The sequence below is a fragment of the Caretta caretta genome, chromosome 1 (genome assembly GCF_965140235.1).
Source record: "Caretta caretta isolate rCarCar2 chromosome 1, rCarCar1.hap1, whole genome shotgun sequence".
Taxonomy (NCBI): domain Eukaryota; kingdom Metazoa; phylum Chordata; order Testudines; family Cheloniidae; genus Caretta; species Caretta caretta.
The window spans coordinates 40963589-40981366 of NC_134206.1; the positions used below are offsets into that span (position 1 = coordinate 40963589).

At 44.8% G+C, this 17778-nt stretch overlaps 1 protein-coding gene across 2 annotated transcripts in view; it reads right to left on the reverse strand.

The window, feature by feature from the left end:
- CRYL1 (crystallin lambda 1) overlaps positions 1 to 17778 on the reverse strand; it is an 84685-nt gene that overhangs the window by 66176 nt on the left and 731 nt on the right. The window contains exons 1-2 of one of the 2 annotated variants that reach the window (XM_048845353.2): positions 13092 to 13280; positions 10284 to 10391 (exon numbers count right to left, since the gene is read on the reverse strand). In XM_048845353.2, the coding sequence (XP_048701310.1) occupies positions 10284 to 10391; positions 13092 to 13132 (149 nt within the window). In that variant the 5' untranslated portion in view covers positions 13133 to 13280. Of the gene's footprint in view, positions 1 to 10283; positions 10392 to 13091; positions 13281 to 17778 lie in introns of those variants that run through there. The other variant, XM_048845360.2, reaches the window with a different exon arrangement.

Consider the following 17778-nt stretch of genomic DNA (forward strand, 5'->3'; position numbering starts at 1 on the left):
CCTGAGTCTCATGCCACATTTACTACACAATATTGCCTGCACTCAATATGACCATCACCATTAATTATTAATAATTAGCTTGTTACATCTTCAAAGTTCCATAGAAATATTAACTATTTAATCCTCACAACCACCCCTTGTAGACCAGGTAATTATATATTATTTTCTCCACTTTACAGGTGTGCAAACTAAGACAGAGAGGTTAGTAACTTGCCAAAGGCATTAGGAGTGATATATTAATCCCATGCTTACATATTTGCCCCATGCTTCAACTAGCCTAAGCAAAAAGAGATTCCTGAAGCATCCTGAAGGTGAAGGTAAGGAACAAAATACCTCCTGTTCAAACGAAATGTGTTACAAAGGGTTAAGAAATGTGATCTAGTTTTCTGTACTTTTCCACAAGCATTTAGTATTGTCAACTACTCTCAGAGAGGCAAGAATATTTTGGCGTTGCAAAGTGCACTGTATTATCACTCCTGGAATTCTGTTGCTGATTATTAATATTCACATTACCAATCTATGTCACATGGGGTCCATTTTGAGGTACTGTATGTAACAACATACCCTTCCCATTTTTTCCCTCTGAAAGCTCTTGAAATGATTACATCTGTACGGCATACTTCTTGAGATTTGTTAGTTAGCTATTGCTTCTGATCAAGTGAGCAAGAGACGAAACAAAATATTGCTGGTTTTGGAGAAGAGCAGTGAAGTGGTTATTTTATGATAAAAGGGAAGGCTACCCTGATAATAGTTTCTGTCACAGGAGCCACTACCATACCCCTCATCAGAACACTCTGTGGATGGAACCCTCCACAGAATTTCCCAAGGTGAGCCGCCAGCATCCTGCATGAAGAAAAGAGCAACAGAAGCAATCTTCAGCAGCATTAGGGGCAAGGACTAGACAAGCCCAAACAAGGAGCCAGTAGCTACAGCAGTCTGCCTTCCTCCTTCCCGCAGCACCAGAGGGCAGCACATTTACACAGACAAAAGCCATTCAGTCAGCATTTCTGGATTCTGTGAGCTGTTTTGGGAGACTGACGGCTTGAGTGAGAGGTGTGAGACAGTTGTGTAGGGTTGAAGGGGCATGTGGAGATAACTGGGAAGAGGGGTAGGTAAGGACAAGCCCCAGTGGCAACTTCACAGTCCCAGACAGTAGTGACATATGAGCTTACATTCCAAAACTGACCAATGAACTTTCTGCCCTCTTCTGTCCAGTGGCTGTAAGAACCCACCCTAGACCCCTGGACTGCAAAAGAGAGCAGGAGATTCCTGACACAGGCATCCAAATGTGTGTGCGCTGGGAGAGAGGAGTTAAGATGTTATGTAAAGGAAGAGGGCCCATTGTTCAAGGGAGTTGTGTGGATAGCTGTTTTTAAAAGAAAGAGAAACAAATAATGCTAGGATAAGCAGCAACTGGAGTGGGAAAAATATACATATACACAGTGAGACCAGGGACCCTGCCCGGAGATCACATTTTAAAGTATACAAGACAGTACAAAACAATGCTGAACTATAAGTAGGGTATGTTATTTACAACAAAAGAAACTAAGGCCAGAATTTTTAACGGTAGGTGCCTAAAGCTAGGCTCCTAGTAAAAGTGTATTGATTTTCAAAGATGGTTAGCTCCTGTATCTCCCACTAACTTCAATAACATTTATGGGTGTTCAGCACTACTGAAAATCAGGCTATTTATTTAGGTACTTAAATATTGCTTCAGGAACCTAACTTTAGGTTTAAAGCTTCTGGTCTTCATTTCTTTCATACAGTGATTAGTGGAGCTCTCCCTTACTGATTGGGCAGCCACCACAAGCCCCAGGAAGAGCCAAAATTAAACACGTTGCTGGTGCTATGGCTAGGTATTTCCAGATTCTAATACTTAGGTCATTTTTTACTGTAGTGTTCTAAATTCCTAACTCAAATGCTTAGTTTTTCTTTTGGCGTGTACACTAAATGCATGAGCAAAGAAACAACTTTCAGATAAGCTTACTCAGGACCACTTCAAAAAGTGACAAACTTCTCAGGTTATCTCAGAAATATCTCTATTTATTTGGTGAATATGAGGGAGAAATGGGGGGACAAAAAAGAACTTTTATAAAGATATATACACGGTATTTGTTTCCACTTATTTTGCCAATAACTTCCATTGATATAGTTAGGAGAGGAAAGATTACTGTCCAATGTTTTACCACTCAAGATTCTATAAGAGTCTTTATGAATTTCAGCTTTGGAATTCTTTTTAAAAAGTTAATTAATAGGATATACAGTGTTTTATTTATATAGAATAATGTTACTCAGTCTTGCTTCTGTATCTCTAAGTGTTAGCTGTGGTGCAATTTTGTAAGTGGCATCCTTAAAAATACATACAGTAATATATGGGTAAAAACCGGCCACACACAGCTACAATCAGAATAGGTTAGTTTCTGCAAGAAGAGAAACTGACCACAAAACTAACACAAGTTCCTTTTTCCCCCTCTTTTTCCCGATAATTCACTTTTTCCCTTACATTATTTTTCCTTATAAGTTAAATGTTGATGTGGAACAAAAATTACTCCATAAAACATGAATCAGTGACCTAAGGGAAAATACTTGTCATCCTTTTCAGACGTTTCTTATCTCAGTTGCATAGTTAAGCAGTGCACAGTGGGATGAAACACTTTTAATGTGTAAACATTTCATAGAACAGAATATGAAGCCACATTCATACAAAGTCTTTCTGGAATCTGACTTCCCATTACTTTATATAGCTTCCTTCTTGCCTTTGCATAAGCAAATTCAATATACATGAGTTCTGTGTTTAGTCTCAGAAATAGGGTACTACTTGGTTTTCTGACCCACTAACTTTCAACTTTAACATGCTGTTCTCAAAGAACTCTGTATTCATAAACCAAAGGGACTGCTACTTGCAAGAAAGGAGTTTAATGAATTGCAAAAAGGTTATAGTATACACTTTACACAGCAGGTTGCACCATTACTGAACAGAGACCATGAGAATTTAGCAATTGTAGAATTCTTCATTAACTTGCCCATTCAACTGAGCGCTTCTAGGCTGTTCCAATATAGTGAATTCTTGTTAAGAATGCTACTAGTGTTAATTCTAGCTGAGTGTATGTCACTTTTACAGCATGACCTTCCCCTTTTCCTCCTATTTCCTCTGTGTCAGGACTCTAACTGCTATGTGCCTGATAACGATTAGGGAGGCAGGAAATCTGTCTCACTTAGTATTATGCCTTATACATTCCTGTTTCCTTACCTGGTGTGCTGTATGTATGCTCCCTGCTAATACACCTCCATATTTTCAATCTTGCCAGAGTGGGCCCAAATTTCATTATTTGTTATTTCCTAGCATATAACTACTCTATTAGTCAACACACCTGCCACAAAGCATGCTTTTAATTTTCAATACTGACATTATTATTGAGGCAGCTTTATTGATATTCTAATTCCATCTGGATCTCCTCTCCAGTCACAGAGCTATGTATGACGGAAATAATTTAGTCTGTTTTGCAGATGCATTATCCATTAATATCCATTGTGTAAAACTTGCATAAAATCTGAAACACTTGCTTCAAATATGGTTTGCAAACCATTACTCTGGGTTTTCCTTTTATAAACAAGGTTTACATCCTAAAAAGTGATGAATAATACCCAAGTTTTATTCCATTTCTTTGCACAAGTAATCTGGCTTCTGCAGTCATTTATTATTTTTAAACACATTTTCTCTTGGTAAAAAGGGTGATCTACATTTTTTCTTCTTGGTATACTCAAATTTCTCATGGTTTCAAATAATTGCATACAATAAATTCAGGGTATGTGAACCATAAAACAGTAGATATTTGATACAAAAGCTAATTATAGTGGAACAAAATTCCCTTTTTTCAGTTTTAAAGGTGTGTAACATGATAGATATGCTGACATCTTGCCCAATCTTCTTTTAGAGGAGTTAAAAATAAGGAAAACCAGTAACACCAAATTCACAAAGGAGTAGCTGTCAACTTGTTTTGTAGGGGACACAGTACATGCATTCAAGAACAACATGTAAAACCATCATTTTACTCAGCTTCCACTGCAATTAAACATTTCAGCTCCTGTAGCAGAACCCAGCATCATGGCAGTGGTTCAGAGTGAATTATAGCAGTCTGAAATAAAGTCAGAGTGTTAAAAGTTTTTATGCTAATGTGAATTTTAACTATCAATATAATTTTTATCATCAGCTAATGTAATTGCACAATCTGTTCTTACTCATATAAATATTGAATGAGTTTCAGAAAATCATTCAGCAATCTACTTCTACTAAAATATGCTGTGTCACTGAGGGCATGGCTACACTTGCAAATGTAGAGCACTGTGAGTTAAACCTGCCTTCGTAGAGCGCAGTAGGGAAAGCGCTGCAGTCTGTCCACGCTGTCAAGCGCATTGGTGTGGCCACATTTGTGGCAGCAGCATTGGGAACAGTGCATTATGGGCAGCTATCCCACAGAGCACCTCTTCCCATTCTGGCGCTGTGGCTTGTGGGAAGGGGGTGGGGTCCTGTCCCAACGCCCCGTGATGCACCTGTTCGCATCCCAGCATTCCCTTTGCTTCCGTCCACATTTGGCACCATCTTTCAACATTTTTTGTACTGCGCACTCTGTCTTCCCTTTCGGTCTGCGGGAATGGAGCCCGAACTGCTGAGGAGTATGCTGACGAGTCTCGCTAGCATATCACATTTGGCAGTCGAGTTATTCCTTATGATCCAAAGTGACAGTGAGGGCTCCGAAGATATCGACTCGAGTAACGTATATGACACGAGTTTGCTTGTGGCATTCATGGACATGCTCACCACCGTGGAACGCCGCTTTTGGCCTCGGGAAACAAGCACTGAGTGGTGGGATCACATCGTCATGCAAGTCTGGGATGACGAGCAGTGGCTGCAGAACTTTCGGATGAGAAAAGCCACTTTCACGGGACTGTGTGAGGAGCTCACCCCCACCCTGCGGCACAAGGACACGAGATTGAGAACTGCCCTGATGGTGGAGAAACGGGTGACTATTGCAATCTGGAAGCTGGCAACTCCAGACAGCTACCGATCGGTCGCTAACCAGTTTGGAGTGGGGAAGTCGACCGTTGGAATCATGCTGATGCAAGTTTGCAGGGCCATTAATCGCATCCTGCTCAGAAGAACCGTGACTCCGGGTAAAGTGCATGACATCGTGGCTGGCCTTGCACAAACGGGTTTCCCTAACTGCGGAGGGGCGACAGATGGGATGCATATTCCAATTCTGGCACCAGACCACCTAGCCTCCGAGCACGTTAATCGGAAGGGGTATTTCTCTATGGTTCTCCAGGCACTTGTGGATCACCGTGGGCATTTCATGGACATTAACGCAGGCTGTCCTGGAAAGATGCATGACGCATGCATCTTTCGGAACACTGGCCTGTTCAGGAAGCTGCAAGCCGGGACTTTTTTCCCAGACCAGAAGATCACCTTAGGGGAAGTCGAAATGCCCATTGTGATCCTTGGAGACCCCACTTACCCTTTAATGCTGTGGCTCATGAAACCCTACACAGGGAGCCTTGACAGCAGCAAGGAGAGGTTCAACAACAGGCTGAGCCGGTGCAGAATGACTGTGGAGTGTGCTTTTGGCCATTTAAAGGGCCGCTGGCACTCTCTGTATGGGAAGCTGGACCTGGCCAATGACAGCATCCCCACGGTTATATCTGCGTGCTGTACCCTCCATAACATTTGTGAAGGGAAGGGTGAAAGATTCACTCAGACATGGAACTCGGAGGTTCAACACCTGGAGGCTGAATTTGAACAGCCAGAGAGCAGGGCTATTAGAGGGGCCCAGCGCGGGGCTGCAAGGATTAGGGATGCCTTGAGGGAGCAATTTGAGGCTGAATGCCACCAGTAATGTCTGGTGCCCTGCACGGGAGTGAAGTGCAGTTGTTCCAATGTTAGTAGGAATCGGTGTTTGCTACGCTAACTTGCAGTGCCTGTTTCTTTCCTGGGCTACGGTATCTTTTACTTTATGCAATAATAAAGAATGTTTTCAAAGCCAAAAAATCCATTTATTGAAAAGAGACACAACTACTTGGGTAACAGAAAGGCCAAGGGGGTGGGGAACAGTACAATCACAGATTTGCGTATGTCCTGTCTGGAGTGCTGTGCAATGAGTGCTGCACTTCAGGATGGCTATACTGCATAGTAATGGGGGTTGAGTACAGCGGGTAAGGGTCGTAGTTTTCAAGGCTGGGTGGTGAAGCTACAGGTGTTGGAGGCAGCTGGTGGCAGTAAGAACCCAGATGTTGGGGAAAGTGGGTTGGAGGTGACATGGGGGCACAAGGGAAAGAGTTTCGGGACAAGGGCTGCAAGGGCGGGCGGGCGCGGTAGTGCTCCGCCTACATTGCTACAAGCGCCTGTATTGAGTCCGCTTGGCGCTCCATGATGCTTAGCAGCCGCTCCATGCTTTGGTGCCGGTGATCCGCATTCTGCTGGCGGACCCTCCTTTCACTCTTCCGCCACTCCTGCACTTTTTGATTTTCATTACTTGAATGCTGCATTACTTCATGCAACACGTCTTCCTTGCTTCTACATGGCCTCTTTCTGATTCTTTGGAGTCTTTCAGATGGTGATAACATGGATGGCTGAGATCTGAAGGTTGCATCTGTAAAGGCAAAATGCAACACTTAACAGAGGCAGCATTGTTCACACCAGACAGAGCAATGATTCACCCGTACTTAAGGGCAAGCGCAGTCTACACAACATCATAATTTGCCCATCCCAAAACGAGTGCACATAACCCATGGGAGCCCCTAAATGGTAAGTAAGCCCAGGGTCAAGCGTGACTGATTGTTTCACGGCTGTACTGTCCTCTGGGTTTCTGTGTCTTAGGGAGAGCCAACAGCGGCAGGGGGCCCCTACACTGAACACTGTCCCCACATTTTCCACAGGAGTTCATCCTGAAAGATATCTTGCTGCTGAGGGGTACCTGGGAAGCAAGGGAGGGTCTTCTACTGCAATGCAGCTTCCGTCCTGGCCCATATGCAGCTTGCCTGTGTGCAGCAATGGTCCCCCCGCCCCTCACGGCACAGTGGTGCGGACAAGTTAGACTGACTGGGACAAGGACCACAGTGGCTCTCCCGAGAAACCTGCGCAAGCGCATTGCCCAAGTTCTGGATGAGACCTTTGAAGAGATCACTGAGGACGATTACCACGATGTGAGAGAGCACATCAACGCTTTATTACGCATCTAGGCATGCATGCAGCCCTAACTCTCCTAGCCCCAAGACCCTGCACCAAATAACTTCCTTCCCAAACTAAAAGCCACTTACCAGGAACCTCTTCCGGTATTTGTCCTTCCCCAAGCACTGGCCGCCGCGACTGGCTACCTTCCTCCTGGCTTGAGAACAGCTCCTGGCTGCATGCATCTAGGGATTCCGGGATGTCTTCCTCCGCCTCAGCACCCTCGCGCCTGCTTTGCTCCTCCTCCTCCTCCTGCCGCCCTGTTGCACTGGGCTCTGAAGTGTCCATGGCGGTCCCTGGAGTGTAGGTGGGGTCACTCCAGGTATCGCATCCAGCTCTTTGTAGAAATGGCAGGTCGTGGGGGCAGCACCGGAGCGGCGGTTTGCCTCACGGGCTTTGTGGTAGGCATTCCAAAGCTCCTTCACTTTAATTCTGCCCTGCACTGCAGTGCGTCCCGGTCATGGCCCCTTTCCATCATGTCCCTTGATATCTGCCCGAAGGTATTGTAATTCCTACAGCTGGAGCGCACCTGAGACTGGACAGCTTCCTCCCCCTAGACACTGATGAGGACCAGCAACTCACCATTGCTCCATACTGGGGCTCGCCTGGCACGTGGAGGCATGGTCACGTGGAAAGATTTGCTGATAGCACTCCACGCCTGGCTGAGCAAACAGGAAGGGATTTTTCAGAATTCCCAGAGAATTTAAAAGGTGGGGCTGACGGTTGGTCACCTGAGGGCAGTGCAGTAGAGTTCAAAGTGATGACCAGAGTGGCTAGCACAGGCATTGTGGGACACTTTTGGAGGCCGATCAGAGCACACTACAGGACCAGGGTGTCCACACTGGCACCCCAGCACTCCAGCGGGGGTGCAGCAAACGTTATTCCACTAGCCAAGGTGGAGTACCAGCAGCGCTGTAGCCAGAGAGTCAGAGTGTGCTACGTGCCTTGCCAGTGTGGACAAGTAGCGAGCTAGTGCACCCGGGGCTCCTTTATTGCACTGTAATTTGCAAGTGTAGCCAAGGCCTCAGTTTCACCGATTAATTATATTGTGTTAAGGAAGAATTAAGTCTCTTGACATGTATTGCTTTTTACTACAGAGTGCCTTAAGAGTTATGCATGAAGGAAGAGACTATGTGGAAACATCCAACTAGTCTATCTCCTTTTATGCTCTTTTTTCTGTGCTCAAAGTGCTTGGGTGAAATCCTGACCCCATTAAAGTCCATGGGAGTTTTGCCAGCATTTCACACATAACCTTTTCTTAGGATATGTCTACACTCAAAACACTGCAACTGCACCACTGTAACACTTCAGTGTAGACACCTACTACAGGTTTCAGAGTAGCAGCCATGTTAGTCTGTATTCGCAAAAAGAAAAGGAGTACTTGTGGCACCTTAGAGACTAACAAATTTATTTGAGCATAAGCTTTTGTGAGCTACAGCTCACTTCATCGGATGCATTCCTGTGGCACCTTAGAGACTAACAAATTTAGTCTGTAAGGTGCCACAGGAATGCATCAGATGAAGTGAGCTGTAGCTCACGAAAGCTTATGCTCAAATAAATTTGTTAGTCTCTAAGGTGCCACAAGTACTCCTTTTCTTTTTGCGGACACCTACTACAGTAACAGAAGGGGTTCTCCCGTCACTGCAGTTAATCCACCTTCCCAAGAGGCAGTAGCCAAGCTGACAAGAATTTTTCTGTCGACCTAGAACTGTCTACAGCTACATCTCTCGGGGTGTGAATTTTTCACACCCTGAGAGATGTAGCTATACCGATGGAAGTTTTCAGTGTAGTCCAGCCTTTACTTTCCTGTAGATACTCTAACTCCCTCACAGCCACCACTGATTTCTCTAATTCAGAAAGGCACAACTTGTGATATTGTGGTATAAAGGTATTTATATTGGGTTATGGTGTCACCAGAACATATGAAGTTATTTCATGTCACAACAAACATCACAAAGCAACAACAAAATGTCATGCCTACAGTAAGTGGAGGACTCATCTCCCATCATGTTGCCCAATTTCCTAGTTTAGGGTTAGACAATGCATTTTAGCACAGCCCTGAGTAAAACAGTGGGTAGCTGGACTGCACCACAAAGAACCACAGAAGACGTGCTTTTCTGCCCACCCTAGTTCACTGGTGTGTAATCTGCGACAACCCTTTTTGGTTCATATTTCTCTCCCCACACAGTCAGCTGGCTCTGCCGCCCCATGTTCCACCCACCAGAACCATGGCTCAGCCTACACGTCACCTCTCCCACTTGCTTCCTTGGGATGTAATATCTGGCTCTCAGCCTCTGTGCTCCCCCCAGCACTTGGAGGTAAGATCCACGTAGCTCTAACTTGGCAGACAAATTGGAGAAGAAGGGAGAAAAGCTTTACTCCCCCCCCCCCCCCCGCATGATCATATAAGGGCTAGATTGTCACTAGCCCTAAGATGGCTCACAGTTCTTTATAACACTTCCCCATTTTAATTAACAATAACTGAGTCATCAGTAAAACTTGCTACCTCACTAGTCACCCTTTCTGCCAGGTTGTTAATAGATACAGAATCCAGTAGTGATCACTGAGGAACACAACCATTGATATCCTTCCATGTTGGAAACTATTTAGACTCTGCTTCCTTTTCATTCAAAAGCCTCTATGTGCATATATTTTCAGCTTACAATTGTACAGTGGTACCCAATTCTCTCTTGTATTCCATTCCTGAATTATGAAATCACCAAGTTTAGAATTGGTGGGTGACTAAACCCTAAGATCCTGTAGGCCGAAGTCTTCAAAAATAGGAGATTAAGCTCCATATCCATCTTTAGGCCCCTACAGGTAGTAATTTTTAAAGACCCTAAATGACTTAAGAGCACAATCTGACTGAATTCAATGGTACTTGTGTTCGTAAGTCACTTAGGCACTTTTGAAAATTACCACCCGACAAGCTAACTTTAGGCTCCTTTTTTAAGAAAAGGGATTGTGGTCAGAATATTTTCATAATTGTAAATGCTAGACCTGAATAGAGATTTATTTTGCAGTGCCAGTTTATCTCAGTCAAAAAAATCAGGTGACCTACCTAATGTATTCCAGAGCAGTTGTTATCTGCTGTTGCACAACATCATAAAGTTTCACTCTGAAGCCTCCACCAGCAAACACCATAGCCCAGCTGCGACCAATGAGTCCGCTAAAGAGGAAATAAATAAAAATGTTTATGCGTGTAACTACATGGTTCACTTCGGCACCATCAAAAGGATTGGCACTCAATTGATTTAAATGAGTATTGACTTTTCCTACCTAAGAAAAATGTGCACTGAATGCAGTAGACTGCAATATGGCCTCTATCTGTCTGAACACCAATATAATAATTTATATGACTAATCATAAAGGATTTTGGAGGGGCAGGTAGCAAGGAAACTAGAGAAGAGGACGTAATAGTGAAAGGCTGCAAGAGGGAAGGACAAAGAGGGGGGCACAAATAATTTGTGGTTTTGTTTTTTATTTAAACTGTTAAAATAAGCTCTCAATGATGTGACAAGTGACTGAAAACATAGTACTCTGTTCTGAGCTACACCTCCTGGACAGTGCAGTTCAGGAGGTACAGCAGGGGATGAGAAGAGGGGCAAATATGGCTTTAAGGCATCTTTGTGTCCTCTGAATTCTGGACACACCCCAAAGCTTGAGTTAGACCAGCCTAAGAACTCCCATGCTGAGGTGTGCCACCATGCTGTAGCCTGTGCAGAAGAGCTCAGTCAAAAGCCTTTGGAGAGATCATGTCACAGCTTGCAACATGCATGGTACAAACGAGTGAAGAGCAGCACAACAATAGTTCATATTTCTATAGCATCTACTCTCCCAGGATCTCAAAGCAATTCACAAATGTTAATAAATTAAGCTTCACAATATCCATTATCCTCAAATAGGGACACTAAGGTACAGAGTGGTTAAATGACTTGACTATTGTCACACAGCAAATCTGTAACAAAGCCAAGAATAGAAACCAGATCTTCTTACTTCCATTCATGTGTTTTTTAACTATTACACCATGTTTCCTCTTGTTGCTGAGAGGAACTGCTCTTGTATTTTCCTTCGAACTGCATGAGTGCCACAGACTTGGAAAGTTTCATTCTACAAGGCCATGTGACCAACAGTGAAAAAGGACATGGGTAATGAAAGAGAGAACAGCAATAGGCCAGGGGACAACGGAAAGGCAGAAGAGAAAAGAAAACCGGAAAAGTCTTGCTCCAGCCTTCAGTTAAAAACAAAACAGGAAGCTTTTCAAGGAGACAGAAGGAAACAATGGAAATAATTGGAACAAAAACAGAATTTAACTTCACATTAAATGTTGCTGAGCTGGCGCAAAGCTATTCTCTCCTCTTTCTCTGAAAAAAGAAACAGGATTCCATTAAAAAAAAAAACAAAACCCAGTTCTCATCAACTTCTAAGCAGTTTACTGAACCCATGCAGATATGGGATTAAAACTTGTTAGCCACTGTGGCATCCTTATATTGTGGTTATCACTGAAGTATTTGTCAAGTGCTTCTTAAATTAATATAAGCTTCTTATTATTTTGCACCTTCAATATTAAGGAGAAATCCATATATTGTGGTGTCTTGATCCCAAGAAAGAAGTCAAGTTTTAGCATGCTTTTTAAAATCTCCATTCTATACTTTGACTAACACACTCAGAGAGCACAGCACTTGTAAGATGTCAAAACAACACTGGTGCAAGAGGGACCCAGGACTTAGTTTCAGGTAGCTATAGTGTGCCCACCTCTCACAACATTCCCACACTTTGTCTAGGTTAGGTCATGTCGTATGGTGGCATTACACATTATGTACAGACAGGACAAGCCTTCTGACCCTCAGCATACCAATGGCAAATGACGGGTAACTAAGTGTGACCCCTAGCTATTAGTCTAGTCACTGTCATGTGACAGCATGAAGACACATGCCTGAAAATATAGGTCACACCTCAAATGGTCTCTCAAGGCAGGTGGCAGAGTACTTTAGCCAGTCAGTAGCAGGTGTGCATTTACAGTAGTTACTCAGAGCCATTGATAAATCTGAAGTAACTGGAAAAAGCTACTTTTTAAAACTGATTAGCTTTTTTATTTAATCTCAAAAACAAATTGAAATGAGACTTGTATTAATGCCTCAGTCCCAAAATGCTACTTCTTCATGTCATGCTTCAAATAAGTATCATTGTGATATTGTATCTTATCTCTAAGCTTCTCTGCATGCTTTATGACCTTTACGTAAACCTGAACACAACTTTATTCACCCACACAGCACGCAGAAAAATACATGGAGGGTTGTGCTTCACAGTAAATGAATATGGAGAAAATGAGCACATGCTCACCAAGCTATAAAAAGGCGTAACAAAAGAGACTACACTGGACTGCAGCACACAGTTTTCAGAAGGATCCGAATTTATCAGCAACAGAATGACACATGAACATATAGTAAACCAATCACATTAGAGCAAAAGTTTTCCCGGCTGGAGAATAATTTTAAAGCTGATGCCTTTTGTACTAATTCTGAGTAATGTTCACTGTTGCACAATTTAGATAGATTATTCTCAGCTAACACCTCGCTGTGGTATCTGGCTGCTGTTACAGCAGCAAAAACTAAGGCAACATTTTGTGCCTGCACCGATTGGCAGCACATAGACAGCATCAGGAATCGATACCAACAGCCCAAAGTCCAGGGCTGTGGTTTCACTGGCAGGGTTGAGGTGAAATGCCCAAACCCTTCCCACCTCCCTGTGGCATTTGTCACCAGAGCCCCTGGTGGCTCTCAGCACCGCCGGTACCTGCTGCTCCCTCTGGCCACTGCATCTAGACTCTAGACCCTGCCTCCAAACAGGAGAGACCGCTGGAGCTTACCTGCCAATCACCACAACCTGTCCCGCCTGGGCAGGCTCCATGTCCTGGAGGGACCCCTGCCGCTGCAGGAGGGGCGCTAGAGCGGCAGGAGCGGGACGCACCACCAGAGCCGAACCCTCCTGGGGCAGCCTCCTGCTTGGGGACGCTCTCTCCCCATCCCTCACAGGATGTCACAGCCTCTCTGATTGGCTCCCTGTACACGTGTTCCGATTGGCTCTCCGAAAGGCCCCTAAGCAGCGGCTCCTATGGAGGCCCTGTGCCGAGATGTTTCGCTTTCCCGACGGGGAGAAAAAAAGAGGGGCGGGCGGGCACGACAACCATCAACCCGTAATTACCGGGGTTAGGAGCGTAGTTCTCTTCCTCGCTCATTGTGAGAACGACTGGGGAGGGTGGAATTTGGAGGCAGAGAGTCTCCAGCTGGGCTATCTTTGGGGAGCCCCATTTCCCAGTCCTCACCACAAGCCCCCAAACGCCCCCATACAAAGTCCCCTAGTCTCAACTCCTTCCCCCTTGCAACCCTCCCCCCAGTACAGCTCACTCCCATCTCTCCTACCTTCCCCGCAAACTCCTCCCAAAGCTCCCCCTACAGGAATGCCCCCTCTCTCTTGCTTGCCCCCACCTTCACATCAGCTCCCCCTGGTGGTGCCTCTTCTCCCTACCCTTCCGTGGGCAGCAGGAGGGTGCACTGGAAACATCCCCTTGCCCTCCCCACCAGGCAGTGAATCATAGATCATAGAATCATAGAATATCAGGGCTGGAAGGGACCCCTGAAGGTCATCTAGTCCAACCCCCTGCTCGAAGCAGGACCAATTCCCAGTTAAATCATCCCAGCCAGGGCTTTGTCAAGCCTGACCTTAAAAACCTCTAAAGAAGGAGATTCTACCACCTCCCTAGGTAACGCATTCCAGTGTTTCACCACCCTCTTAGTGAAAAAGTTTTTCCTAATATCCAATCTAAACCTCCCCCACTGCAACTTGAGACCATTACTCCTCGTTCTGTCATCTGCTACCATTGAGAACAGTCTAGAGCCATCCTCTTTGGAACCCCCTTTCAGGTAGTTGAAAGCAGCTATCAAATCCCCCCTCATTCTTCTCTTCTGCAGGCTAAACAATCCCAGCTGCCTCAGCCTCTCCTCATAAGTCATGTGTTCTAGACCCCTAATCATTTTTGTTGCCCTTCGCTGGACTCTCTCCAATTTATCCACATCCTTCTTGTAGTGTGGGGCCCAAAACTGGACACAGTACTCCAGATGAGGCCTCACCAATGTCGAATAGGGGGGAACGATCACGTCCCTCGATCTGCTCGCTATGCCCCTACTTATACATCCCAAAATGCCATTGGCCTTCTTGGCAACAAGGGCACACTGCTGACTCATATCCAGCTTCTCGTCCACTGTCACCCCTAGATCCTTTTCCGCAGAACTGCTGCCTAGCCATTCGGTCCCTAGTCTGTAGCGGTGCATGGGATTCTTCCATCCTAAGTGCAGGACCCTGCACTTATCCTTATTGAACCTCAGGGCACCAGCATGCTGCACAGGTGGGTGATCAGCATCCCGCTGCGGAGGGGGGACATGGAATTCCAGCTATTGTCCATCAGCAAGGAAAAAGGAGCACATGGTTCTACAGTTGTTCTGCCCTGTTTGGTGTGCCTGTCATTCAGGCAATGTGCCACCCCTTCCCTCTCTACCCCACCACTGTTTTACCTACAAAGATGACAAACTCCTACCCTTTTGCCATGCCACCTATAATGTCCATGCAGTACAGGCAGGACTCGAGTGTTTAAGGTCCTTTGAAAGAGCTACACACATTAAACTGCAGGGTACTCAGTGTATTTACCCCAGAAAGAGGAATTGCTGAGCTGACCCTCTTTGTTTAAATTAAAAGTTCCCAACAATGAGATTGGCAGGTCTTTTCCTAACACAGAGTCTGGACAGAAAGAAGTACTATAATTTGTCAGACCACGGTTGTCCTCATTTCCAAATGAACTATTTGCCTTAAGCCTAACCAGTGATGTGCCTTGATAGCAGCTCCATACTGAGGTTGAAACCTTCAAAATCCATTCTGTGCATTTGTATGGCAAGAGAGGTTTATTATTTTAAAACAGTAAGTTTCCATTAGAACTAAGAAAAAATAATGGAAATATTTCTGTTGATCTGGTTTTGTAAAAACTTATTTCTTTAAAAAACAAAATGTTGTGCCACATTTGACTTGATAATATTCATTTAATGCCTTCAATTGGTTTACAATATCCTCTGTTCCTATTGTAGTGCTGCGTCTCCTATTATTGTGCACTAATCGAATGGATTCGCCTCATGTCTAAGCATTCTCTCTTGTAATCTTACGCTGGATTTCCCTGAAAACAAAAAATAAAAAGGTTAATATTTTAAATTCATAGATTAGAATGACAGGAGGGACCACTGTGATCACTGAGCATGGTCTTCTGAATAACACAGACCTTAGGACTTACCTCAATTAATTTTTGTTTGAACTGGAGCCTCTTTTTTTAGAAAAAATATCCAATCTTGATTTTAACAGTGCCGATGATGGAGAATCCACAGCAATTAACAATTTGCATCTCATTTCTAGTCTGAATTTGTCTAGCTTCAACTTCTTGCCATTGGATCATATTATACCTTTGCCTGCTAAATTGAAGAGCCTATTATCAAATATTTGTTCCCCATGTGTGTACTTATAGACTGTGATCACATCACCCTTAACCTTCTTTTGTCACACCTGCTCTTAAAAGTTATAGCATTGTGGTATTAGCATTACAGTAGTGGTTGAAAAGACACTTCCATTCTAAGCACCTATTTTCAGGAGCTTATACGTTTCAGAAAAATTTGGGTTAAAAATTATTATACTCAGACCAAATGTGAATGTTTGTTATTTTCTTGGTAGAGTCTGGTGAACCTCTGTTGGGATAATTCACAAATGGCCTAGCATTTTAAAGGTATTTTTCACATATTCTTTTTAATTCTCCAATAAATTAATTTAAAATATCATTTTCTAAATGTTCTAAATGCTCCATCTGGGGGTGCAGTCCCTGGGGTGGGGCCGGAGATGAGGAGTTTGGGGTGCAGGTGGAGGCTCTGGGCTTGGGCCGAGGTGTTCAGAGTGCAGGAGGGGGCTCAGAGCTCGGGCAGGGGAGTTGGGGCATGGGAGGGGGTTGGGGGTGCAGGCTCCGGGTGGCGCTTGCCTCAGGCAGCTCCCAGGAATCTGCCAGCATTTCCCTCTGTCTCCTAGGCGGAGGCCTGGCCAGGCAACTCTGCGGCTGCCCCTGCCTGCAGGCACTGCCCCTGCAGCTCCCCTTGGCCGTGGTTCCCGGCCAATAGGTACTGCGGAGACAGTGCTCGGGGTGGGGAGCAGCATGCAGGGCCCCCGTTGCCACTCCTAAGCCTAGGAACCAGAGAGAGATGCCTGCAGCTTTCTGGGAGCCATGGAGTTGATTGGCACCTTGCCTGCTCCGCTGTGGGCGGCCAACTAGCTTTTTGACGGCACGGTCAGCAGTGCAGACCGGAGCTACCAGAGTCCCTTTTCAACTGGGCATTCCGGTCGAAAACCACATGCCTTGCAATCCTATACTGGAGCCTGACCCCATTAGCCATTACCTAGGCAGAACTTCCACATAAGACAATAATAGATTCTTCTGTGTAAGAACAAGACAACAGGCATATTCTCTGCTGTCACTGATGCTCAGACAGTCTAATGCTTCCACGTGGTCAATGAATAGATGGATGGGCAAGAACAGGAAAAAGAAGAACAATGAAAAGATTACAATGAAAAGAAGAACAATGAAAAGGGGAGTACATGGGAAGTGAGATTTCCAAGGTCAAAATGACAGGAGAGAGGGTGGGATAAGGAAAGAAGAGTTCCCTTGTCTGTCACAGCATAAATATTTGCAGATCCGTTAATTTGAGTAGATGGCTGGTGACTCTTCTCTTTCCTGATGTAAGCAGAGTCAGGATGAGCTCTACCCTAACATCTGGTGGCGAGTTGTGGAAAAGAACTTCAGGGGCTGATCTCATTTGTATAGGCACACCCACCCCACCTAGATGGTCACTCTGGCTGCTGTAGGAACCCCAGTTTCTCTGTTATTGGGGCAGAAAGAATAAACTGTTATTATCCTGATTATGTGAATCAAGGACAGTGGAACTGTACTTGGCCTTTTGTTATGATGGAGGGACTCGCCATCAACTAAGCAGCACTCGCTAGGCAAGGGTCATGGGTTCCAAAATCCAGTGAATTGAGAGAGGTATTAAATGCCTTATGGTATGTCCCCTTGTGAGGGCCCTAAATTCTAATTGCACTGTCTCCTCTCTCCACTGTGGAATATCAGAGCTAATTTTGATTCTATTAGGAGTCTAGTTACAAGCTGTGAGCTGAATTCACCAGTACTGAGGCTCCCCTACTACAAGCTGAAATTACTAAAGAGTTAAAATTACTAAAAGGTGAAATCAGTGAGTGCTGTGTTAGGTGGTGCAGGGCCTGAAGATATACTGCAGGGTGGCTTATAGGATGGCTGGCGGAGCAGTCGGCTTGGGATACGTAAGGTGCCCCTTAACCCCTGCATTTCCACCCAGGCTGGGAGGTTAAACTCTGCAGATAAACTTTCGAACTCTGGGGCTGCATTGACCAGGGACAGAGGCTTTTGGGTTGTTGGACTTTTGGGTTGCTGGACTCAAGAACCA